Source organism: Lactuca virosa, chromosome 3 (assembly GCF_052849685.1).
Source record: "Lactuca virosa cultivar CGN04683 chromosome 3, Lactuca_virosa_CGN04683_v6, whole genome shotgun sequence".
Classification (NCBI taxonomy): domain Eukaryota; kingdom Viridiplantae; phylum Streptophyta; class Magnoliopsida; order Asterales; family Asteraceae; genus Lactuca; species Lactuca virosa.
Genome location: NC_136428.1, coordinates 280,942,835 through 280,954,103, shown reverse-complemented (window position 1 = coordinate 280,954,103; position 11,269 = coordinate 280,942,835). Strand labels below are relative to the sequence as shown.

Genomic DNA, 11,269 nt, shown 5'->3' with positions numbered 1-11,269 from the left:
TTATTATTATTATTATTATTATTATTATTATTATCTATAGGGTATTGATGCATTTATCTAATTTAATTATCAAAAATAAAATGATCTCCTTTACGAGATACCCCAATTGACTACAATTCATGTTCGAGAGCTACTATCAGTGTATCAAGGTTGTTAAAATTGTGATCTTGCTTGTAGGATTGTATGATCCATCCTATCTACGTAAATTGTTTCCGATCTTTTAAGATCGTAGTAGGATTGTTTCTTTTTAAAAAATTAATATTTTTTATTGAACTAAGTAGAATACCCATTTGAATTGTTTATTGTTAAATAATATGGAAATGACATATTTGGCCAACGATGTATTTTGAATTTATCCATTCAGTCTCATAATTTATTTTCGTGTTTTATGAATGAATAAACTCTAAAGTGATTTTTCCTTTTAGTTCACTGACTCGAACCATCTTTCTCTTACGAAAAAAAAAACCCCATTTTTTTTTGGTGAATTTGAGTCCTTTTGGGTTTTTGTTATCTCTCCTGTTTTTGTTTTGATGAACATATTTTTTTTCTTTCTTCATATTACCGTTTGAATTCTAGATGCACAAAACAACCTTCAATCTTGTTTCTGGACTCATTAAAAAGATGTTATATTCGATTCTTTCGAAAGAAAAACCATTTGTGTTGATGGATTGTTCTTCAATTGACCCGTATCAACACCGAAGAACATATACATAATCATTAAAGTATGTGCCATTTTAGTCAAATTACAAATATTCCAAATCCCTAATCCAATTTCTCATTTGTTTGACACAGATTGCTTCATCTTATAACAATAATAGTCTTCCGATTTTCCAATGGGTTACGATTGCAATTATTGTCGCGAGACAAGATCGATGGTGTATTGTCAATCAGGCGAAGCTTACTTATGTTTATCATGTGATTGGAATGTTCATTCCGCAAACATATTATCAAAACGCCATTCAAGAACACTTGTATGTGATAGATGCAATTCAGAACTAGCATTTGTTAGATGCATCGATGAAAAACTATCACTTTGTCAAATGTAACTGGGAAGGTCACACCAGTTCCTTAAAGGAAGTGCCGACACCGGCGGAGAAAATGACGGCGGGATAAAGGAGCTTCATGATGCGTTCAAGCTTTATGATCTTGAACAAGAACAGGTTGATTTCGGATTCGGAGTTGCACAGATGACGACGCGATTTTGACTTTTAAATGGAAAAATGATTGAGTGGCATTGGTTAATATAGGTTAAAAAGAATAAAAAGAAATGTCACTTCAGAGTTTATTCTCTCATAAATCACGAAATAAGTTATGGGACTGAACGGGCAAATTCGAAATACATTATTAGGTAAATATGTCATTTCCCCTTAAATATTATATCAAATATATATATTTTTTAGGGTAAATAGCATAAAAAACACTCAGTTTACACTAAAATTCTAATTTGATACCGTGTTTTTTTTGTCTCAAAATTGACACTGTGTTTTCCAATTTGTTACAATTCTGACCACTTGACCGGTTAACCAGGTTACATGCTGACGTGGCATGATGATGTGTCAGTTTTGATGATGTGACATGCTGACATTATATGCTGACGTCTCAAAATTTGAATTTTTTTCCACAAAAAACACTAAATTTTCACTTTTTTTTTCGATTTTGACACTAAGTTTAATTTTTTCTTTCAATTTTGACACTATGTTTTTTTTTCCAAATCGAACATTATTTTTTTCAATTTTATTCAATTTTGACCATTTTCCATTTGAAACCGTATAAATATATTTTTTATTACATTTTAAACCGTATAAATATATTTTTTTTTGTTTAAAAACCACATTTTTATTTAAATACAAGGTGTTTCTTTTGTTTTTGTTTTTTTTTTTACATTCAAAGTATAATATATAAATATACATTAGTTATATCATGAGAATCAAACTAACCATAAGCTTTAATAAGATGTGAAAATTTTAGGGGTTGCAAACTTGATATCCGGGTTTTAATCGACTACACGCCTCCAAACCTACAAACTCATTTTAAAGTTGCGTATTTAATATAAAATACGGTTTTTATATAACTAATACATATTTATACATAAAATTATGGTTTGAATGTAAAAAAAAAAAAAAAAAAAAAAAAAAAAAAAAAAAAAACCTTGTATTTATACAAAACTATGGTTTTTAATTGAAATGGAAAAGGGTCAAAATTGAACAAAAATTGATAAATGATGTTCGATTTGGAACAAAAAAACATAATGTCAAAATTGAAAGAAAATATTAAACTTAGTGTTAAAATCGAAAAAAAGTGAAAACTTACTATTTTTTGTGGAAAAAAAAAATTTCAATTTTGACACGTCAGCATATCATGTCAGCATGTCACGTCATCAAAACTGACACATCATCATGCCACGTCAGCATTTAACCTGATTGACTGGTTAAGTGGTCAGAATTAACGAGACGGGATTGTCCACCCCCACCCCTGCCCCACCCCCAATTTATTTAAACAAATATTTCCATACGGGACAGGGCCTCCACGGGAACGGGGTCCCATGAGACTTTTGACATCCCTAAATTCTATGGTCATCTTACTATTTTTATTTACAAAAACAAGGAATAGTCCACTACCGAATCAACAATAGAGTCATTTCTTTGTATATCAGTACAAAAAACTATCGAATTTCTAAACCGCCATAACACCCATAAAATAGTAATACTAATTGCTTCCACGACTAAATTTTTGGACTTGTGCATATTGAGATTATCGAACCACATCTACAAGCTCACTGTTAGGGTGTTCATCGGTTAAAATCCAATGGATCTTGGTAGAACTGACTAATGCAATTATAATTGGATGTTGTATTTTATGAATCGATCCAATCCAATTCATTATATGCAACCAAACCGATGCAATTGGATATTGGATCAGATCAGTTTTATCCATTTTTGCAAAGAGTCAACTTTCATATCTATTCACTAATGATGGATATCATACTGCAACCTCAATATGTTATTTTATTAATCAATGTCTAACGTCCTGTTTTCGAGTTTTTTTTAGTAAGGGGAAGGAAGAGAAGGTAATAGAATGAAATGAAGGGGTAGGAAAGGAAATGTGAACAACTCTTTCCCTCCCAATCTTCTCAAAAGTGGGAGGAATTTTTTTTTAAGAAAAAAAACCTTTTCTTCCCCTCCTTATCCCTCCATTTTCTTTCATTTCATTTTTTAAATAAAACTCGAGAACACCTCTATCCTCTCAATTTCATCCCTTTTCCTCCTAAAAAAAACTCAAGAACACACATTTCCTTTTATTTCCTCCCCTTTCATTCTTTAAAAAACTCGAAAACAGGACATAAGTGAACCATGAAAATAAATTTGAGTCTATATATCCTTTGATCTAAGATATATGTTTACTTTTTAAGTTAATGTAACATTGTGTCTTGATGTGATATTATAAAATTTTACTTTGATGTTAATTTATAATATTTTATAATGAAATTACAAGAATGTTATTATCAGAAAACTATTTCTAGGGGTGAGCAAAAACCGAACCGCAAACCAAAAAAACCAAAAAAACCGAAAAAACCGCATAAATCGAAACCGAAAAACCGAAACCGAAATGAAAACCGATGGAGTGGTTTTTAGTTTTGCAAAAACCGAAACTACTCGGTGCGGTGCGGTTTCTAGTCTCGCAAAAACCGAACCGCACCGTATATATATATATATATATATATATATATATATATATATATATATATATATATATATATATATATATTAAGTGTTGATATTTGTACGAACCAAGAACTTATGACAATTAAAATTTCTATAAATATAAATATTTATCTTATCTATCGGATGATGATTGTATATTTTTAAGCATACAATCGGTGGTATTTACAATAACAAATAGTGTTTATGACATTTTTTAACATTTAAATCTGAAGGGTACTAGTGATGATAGTATCATTTTTATGAATACATTAATTAAATTTATTGCATGTACATGTGAAACAAATATTATATTAAATTCGTATTATGTTCAAGCGTTAGAAACATTTGGATGAGTGCTTATGTAATTTGATTTCAAACCAAGAGGTGGTGGTATCGGTTCATCTCCAAAAAATGATTAACACTCCTCATCTGAGTCAAAGTAACTCGCCGAGTTACTTGAGTTTTAGTAATAAGGCAAAATGAAAACAAAAAAAAACTAATAAAAAACCGCAAAAAAACCGAACCGCAAAAAACCGCAAAAACCGAACCGCATAAAAACCGAACAGTGCGGTTTCTAAATTTCAAAAAATCGAAGTTGCGGTTTTCGGTTCGGTTTTGGCCAAAAACCGCACCGAACCGCACCATGTTCACCCCTAACTATTTCAATCACTTAAATAAAAGCATTGTCTTATTGACCATATGATTTAATCGTCATATCGAAACAATTTAAATACAAACATTACTTTATTGACCATATTATTTAATCATCATATCAAAACAATGTTTTACATCTCTTATAAAAAAATTCCTCTTATGTGATTGAAAATAAATGTTTTTCATGAAAAATATTAATTTGATTTTTTGTAATCTCTTATAAAAAATATCATTCCTCTTATATGATTGAAAATAAATGTTTATCATGAAAAATATTAATTTGATTTTTTGTAATATAATAAACTTCTTTATTAATTAATTTTGACTTGACAACTTTTTAATCCCTTTTAACTTTCAACATAATATATTTAATTTATAAATTTAATTGTAATAACCTAATAAACTCAATTTATTAATTTAAATATTATATTAAAATAAAACATAAATTGAAACCTAAAATATACTAAAAAAGGTCCAAAAACTATCTTTAAAATAATTACAACTTTTAATGTAGCATTTACCTTTGATCTAGCGGTATTAGATGTATTTCAAGGTGTCTTGGACAAGAATGTAGTTTTTGAGTAAGTGTGCCATTCAAAAGAGTTAATATAAGTATAAATATAAATATAAAACCTAAAGTTAAAATGTAAAATAAACTAAAAAAAAATGTTCTATTCTTTTTATCACAAAAAACACAGTGGCATGTACAATGAACAATGAACAATGAAGTTCAAGACGGAGATTAAAAAGCTAGACAACCTTATGGACAATGAGTAATTTAATTATTTAGGCAAAAAATTTAAAATAAAATAATATTTAGCTACACAAAATAAAAATAATCAATAGTAGTTTAATATGTAAAGATGATCGACATATATGATAATCAATCCAAACTCCAAAGTCATCGATGACATGGCATAAGAACGCTGACACTGAATCTGAAAGACCACGTGGAGGGCACAAGCGGGTCAAAGACCGTTTCTCTAAACCCGATTCGAACCCATTTCATAAGAACCGACGATCCGATCCGGTGACTATCGTCCACTAGTTTATTAAAAAAAGAAAAACAAAAAAATAAAAAAAATAAATACATAGACTCACATAGTTGGTGGCCTGTTCTTCCAATCGGATCGATTCTGTTACAATAAATCATTAAAAAATCTTAGTCAAATTAAGATTAAGCATAAGATCCTGCTAATTTTTAATTTAAGATTTGCAATCTATTGTATTTAATGATGATCTGTTTTGTTTTTGTTTTATTCCATTTTTTAGTATTTAAATCTTTGTATTTTATTGGATGAATGGATGAAATACGCGGTGTTTATAGAAACAGAATGATTCTATTTATACGTCTTATTCTCATTCCATTTTGCTGTGATTTTGTCCACCGTTTTCAAATTCTTCATTTTCGTCGTATTCCGTTTCTGTCGCTTTGGATTCTTCGTTTTTCTTCTGTGTAGGTTTATAATTGCTGTGTGTGTAATTCTGCGAACTCTGAAGGATTCTACATGGCTGTTAATATCATCAATGATGGAGATCGATCGCCTAGAGTTGTACTCAGTGAGCCAACCGGATCAACAGCGGAGGTTCGTTATTACGTTTATTGTGTCTTCGTTTGTTCATCACAGAATTCTCTAGCAGTTTCTACATGTTTCGTTTGTTTTTTTTTGAGTAATTTGAGAAATTTGGTGCCAGAAGCAAGTTGTTGATCGATTGTCGAATGATGAACAAGTGGTTAATCGAATAATCGCCTTGTTATTTCTCCACATTTCTTCAATTCTGTAGCATTGTTGTTTTGAGTTGTGATTTTTGGTTCGAAGGAGTTATGTAACTCGAATTATGATCACAAACTATTGGGGAAAATGTCAAATATGTGAAGTATTTATTCGAGTTAGAATGATGGAATTATACATTGCAAGTCCACAATCATCAATCTACTGATTCGTCAATCGTAAAAATATCGTGTATTTATTATGCGACTGTTTCAGACTTTCAGCACAGAATTCTAGGGCTTTCACATTGAGTATACTATTGAATGCGAATGTCTTTATTCTCTATTTGCTTCTTTTCGAGTAACATACAACTTTCTGACTCCATTTCAGATTGAAATTACAGTTTAACAGTTACTGATTTTGATTCATTCTCTTCTTCTTCTTCTTCTTCTTCTTCGTCTTCTTCTTCCTCCATCTAGGTGCTCTTGTATGGAGGTCAGGTTGTTTCTTGGAAGAATGAAAGACGAGAAGAGCTACTTTTCATGAGCAGTAAGGTGATCCAACTATGTATTTCAAACTTCAAAGCCAAAATCTCTTCATTTTTTTGCAATATAGTTAAACATCATACAATCAATGATCTGAATTCATGTATATCATGTGCATTTGTATGATCATGACTCATGAGGACATTTTCTATCTGTGCAGGCTGTTTGGAAACCACCAAAATCCATAAGAGGTGGCATACCCATTTGCTTTCCTCAGGTATGCATTTAACAATCCACAAAACCATTTTTTTAGTTTTTTTTTTTTCTTTATAAAACACAGTTATAAAGTATAAACTGTAATATCCATTACAGGTTGCAAATTTTGGTGCACTTGAGCAACATGGATTTGCAAGGAATAGATTATGGTCAATAGATGAAGATCCTTCACCTTTGCCTCCACCTAACAATCAATCAATGGTGGATCTTGTATTGAAATCAACAGAAGAGGATCTGAAAACATGGCCTCATAGGTTACTTTCTAAATGACTTAATGAAATCTTTTATTGTTTTTGGGTGATTATTTTAGTAACTTGTATATGTTTTTGTTTAGATTTGAGTTGAGGCTGCGTGTGATTGTTGGTGTTGGGAAGCTTACTCTGATCCCTCGTGTGAGAAATGTAGATAGCAAAGGCTTCTCATTTTCTATTGCACTTCATAACTACTTTTCTTTATCAGATGTCAGGTTTGTATAATCCTACTTTTGATTTTTACTATTGTAATTATTATTGTTTTTAGATAAGTAGAATGATATATGAAGTTTTAAAATGCAGTGAAGTACGTGTTGAAGGGTTGGAGACACTTGATTACTTTGACAATTTGTTAATGAGAGAAAGGTACACAGAGCAAGCAGATGCAATTACCTTTGATGGAGATGTAAGATTTTATTTTTATTATAACAACACACTTTCATTTACATGTGTATTACATCATCATTTTTTTCATTTCTTTCTTTACAACAATCTACTTTCAATTTTTTTATTCTTTATAAAAAAATCCACCTTTTTTGAGTTAATATAATGAAGGACCTTATATTGTGTTTTTTTTTTTGGATTAAACCCCAACTTTATATTTTTCCTGAGAAAGACCTTGCATTTTGTTATATTTTTCCGAAAAAACCCTCAACTTTTTTTTGGGTTAATCTCATAAAAGACCTTATATGTTGTGTTTTTTTTCCGGATTAAACCTCAACTTTATCTTTTTCATGAAAAAGACCTTGCATTTTTTTTATTCGGACCTTTTAGTCATTTTTCTCAAAAAAAAGTTGTAAAATGTGAAGGTTTTTTCAGGAAAAACTAAAAAAGTTGAGGATTTATTTGTAAACAATTAGAAGGTTGAGGGTTTTTTTTCGGAAAAAAAAAAGATAAAGTTGAGGGTTTTTCCGAATAGAATGAAAGTATAAGATGAGGTTTAATCCAGAAAAAACACAAAATATAAGGTCTTTTATGAGATTAACCATTTTTTTTTTCTGAATAAAAACCCTCAACCTTTTAATTTAGATTAGTATAAAAAAACTTTATATTTCGTGTTTTTTCTGGATTAAACCTCAATTTTATTTTCGCCTGAAAAAAAAACTTGTATTTTTTCATTTTTATCAAAAAAAACCCTAAAATTCGTATTTTTCCCAAAAAACACCCTCAACATTTTAACCGCTTCCAAATAAACCCTAAACTTTTTTAGTTTTTCTCGAAAAATCCCTCACATTTTACAATTTTTTTGGAAAAAAAATGACTATGAAATGAAAAAAACACAAGGTGTTTTTCAGGCAAAAAATAAATTCGAGGTTTAATCCAGAAAAAACACAAAATATAAGGTCTTTATTATTCTGAAAAAACACTCAACCTTTTATTTTCTTTCCCAAAAAACCCTTACGTTTGACGATCTTTTTCAAAAAAAAAAAAACCGCTAAAAGGGCCAAATAAAAAAATGGAAAAATACAAGTTCTATTTTAGGAAAAAAAAATAAAGTTGATGTTAAATCCAGAAAAAAGAACACAATATATAAAGTCTTTTATGATATTAAGTATTACCCCCCTTTTCTTTCATCTTATTAGGCTTCGAAAAACCTATCCATTTATAGCAATAAAAATTGCTTTGTATTTGAATACCATTGCTATAATTGGATAATTTTTTTTAAATGCAAAATCCTTTATCTAAAGAAATAAAAGTACATTGCTATTCCTTGCATTAACGATGTTTTATTTTTATAGATCGATCGAGTTTACTTAAGCACACCCAACAAAATCGCGATAATCGACCATGAAAGAAAACGAACAATCGTCCTACGTAAAGAAGGCATGGTGGATGCAGGTTTATCTCATCACATACCAATTAAACTAAGAGTAAATTACACGAATGGTCCCTATGGTTTGGGGTAATTTGCGCGTTTGGTCCCGAACTTATTTTTTTCACTCAGAAGGTCCCTACTGTCTGTTTTTGTTACGCGCTTGGTCTCTGTCTTACCTAAAAGGACTATTATTTAAATAGGGAAAAATGGTGGGGTAAGTAAGGTGAGGTGAGGGGGGTGGGGTTGGGAGTGTGTTTATTTAAATAAATTAAAAAATCAAGGGCAAAATAGTCTTTTTAGGTAAGACAAGGACCAAACGCGTAACAAAAACAAACAGTAGGGACCTTCCGAGTTAAAAAAATAAGTTAGGGAGCAAACACGCAAATTACCCTAAACCATAGGAACCATTCGTGTAATTTACTCTTAAATTAAATTCCATTTTCATAAATTAAAAAAATAAAAAAAAATCCCAAAATGAATAATAATAAAATTACGTTGCTATTTCGACAGTTGTCTGGAACCCTTGGGACAAAAAGTCAAAGGCGATTCAAGATTTGGGCGATGAAGACTACAAAACAATGCTATGTCTTGATGCCGCAGCCATTGAAAATCCAATAAGTTTAAAACCGAATCAAGAGTGGAAAGGTCGACAAGAACTTTCTATTGTTTCTTCGAGTTATTTCAGTGGACAGCTCGACCCACGCAAGGTTCTTGGCTTGCGCTAATTATAATAAAAAAAAAATTTGAATCGATTTGTTTGTTTTGGTGCGATAATTTGGTGTTGGGATTGTTTAGAGAAAGAGAGAGAGGGTGTGTTTGGTAAAAGGTGTCGCTTTTTTCTAGACATCGTTTGAAACTTTTTAGAACTGGTTTGATTAAGTTAAAAAAAGTAGCATCTGGTTTGCATTTGTAGTACTAATGCAGGTATATGACAAAACATGACAGTATTGTACTGCTCTAGATATGTATCGAACTGCGTTATAAGTGATGTCAAGTCAGTGTAACAAAAGATAAAAAATAAAAAATAAAAGACAGTAGTTGCAACTTTTTGTCTTGTCTATGGAAAATATTTGAATGTCCTTGTTTTTATAATTGAAAATAACCTTTCTTTTATAATTGAAAATAACCTAGAAAGCTTTTTTTGTAGAATTGTTGTTTGGAATGTTTAAAACTATTATGAAGTGTAACAAATAATAAGGATAACTTGAGATGCTAAAGAATGTAGGTGGTAAAGTGGGTGGATTGGGTAATTATAAAAGAACTAATATATTTAATAGTTATCAATTCTTTTGTAGTAATCTGAATTTAGGAGGTTGTAAATATTTGAAATGAAGATATAATTTTCATTTGCGCGTTTTATTTTTTAATTAAATTTTAAATTACATCCATTTGTCAATAAAAGTTTATGTAAATTTACTTCTGAATAAATGACTTGAAATTGTCATGTGGAGATGTTGCATATCATATTGTATGAATTAATTGGTGAGGAGTAAATTTCTTAAAAGGTAAAATTAATGGATTGAAACAGCCTAACAAATTTAAACGTATATATTTTTAATAGGCGTTAGAATCAGTTTGTTGGGTTGATCCATAAACATTCTTTTATAGAATTTGTCAAATATGACTTTTGACCCATTTGACCGTGCAATTATACAGGCCACTGTTATATATGAACTATACAAGAGGTGTATGTAGTCAAGACGAGATTTGTTCCTCTTATATGTTGAGAGTTAGACATCTAAGACGCATCACCTAAAGTTGGACAACAAATAAAAATGATTGCATTCCATGTCTCATGTACAACATGATGTCTTAAACAAATGGAATATTGATTAACTTACCATGTGCATCAATTGCATCTTTGAGTCCTTAGAATTGGATGTTGATAGATTCCATCTCTTCATGTGTTATTTGGGGAAGTAATGTGTTGCGAGACGTCAACTACCGTCTATATCAATCCATAATGAATCTTGTGCAAGCATGAGATTGTTGGATCTATATGGTCAAGAATCAGTTTGGATGATATTGTCAATTGATATATGATCTTATAAGGTCACACCTATTATCAAGCAGTCACTTAATGAATATTTATTAGAATTCTATTACTAATAAATATTATCAACTATTGTATTTAAATTGGAAATTTTTTTTTATGAAATAATAATATTTTCCAAAGAGTGTATCTATGTATTAACTCATAAGGTATGAATTAATATGTCATATATAAAGTTTTGGACCCCTTTGAGTTCATTAGATTAAACATGTACATGTGGGAAATGTGATAGAGGTTTCTTGTTTGTCTTACTATTACACACATCATGCTCCCAAGAAGCCTTACCTTTGACCATGATGAAAGTATGGTCTTTAGATATTT

General features: G+C 30.2%; 1 protein-coding gene across 1 annotated transcript; it reads left to right on the top strand.

Moving 5' to 3' along the window:
• The first annotated feature begins 5,476 nt into the window (after positions 1-5,476).
• Positions 5,477-9,944, top strand: LOC145167234 (putative glucose-6-phosphate 1-epimerase). The gene is made up of 8 exons (XM_079086366.1): positions 5,477-5,941; positions 6,547-6,621; positions 6,773-6,829; positions 6,925-7,082; positions 7,163-7,294; positions 7,383-7,485; positions 8,819-8,918; positions 9,406-9,944. The coding sequence occupies exons 1-8, from the start codon at positions 5,864-5,866 to the stop codon at positions 9,618-9,620; spliced, it is 918 nt and encodes a 305-aa protein (XP_078942492.1). The 5' UTR covers positions 5,477-5,863; the 3' UTR covers positions 9,621-9,944.
• The last annotated feature ends 1,325 nt before the right edge of the window (positions 9,945-11,269 follow it).

Bases quoted from the DNA above. Each gene is read 5' to 3' on its own strand.
- LOC145167234 (XM_079086366.1), top strand. From the start codon at position 5,864: ATGGCTGTTAATATCATCAATGATGGAGATCGATCGCCTAGAGTTGTA. The intron at 5,942-6,546 runs GTTCGTTATTAC...TCCTCCATCTAG, and splicing joins CAACCGGATCAACAGCGGAG to GTGCTCTTGTATGGAGGTCA. The intron at 7,295-7,382 runs GTTTGTATAATC...TTTAAAATGCAG, and splicing joins TTTTCTTTATCAGATGTCAG to TGAAGTACGTGTTGAAGGGT.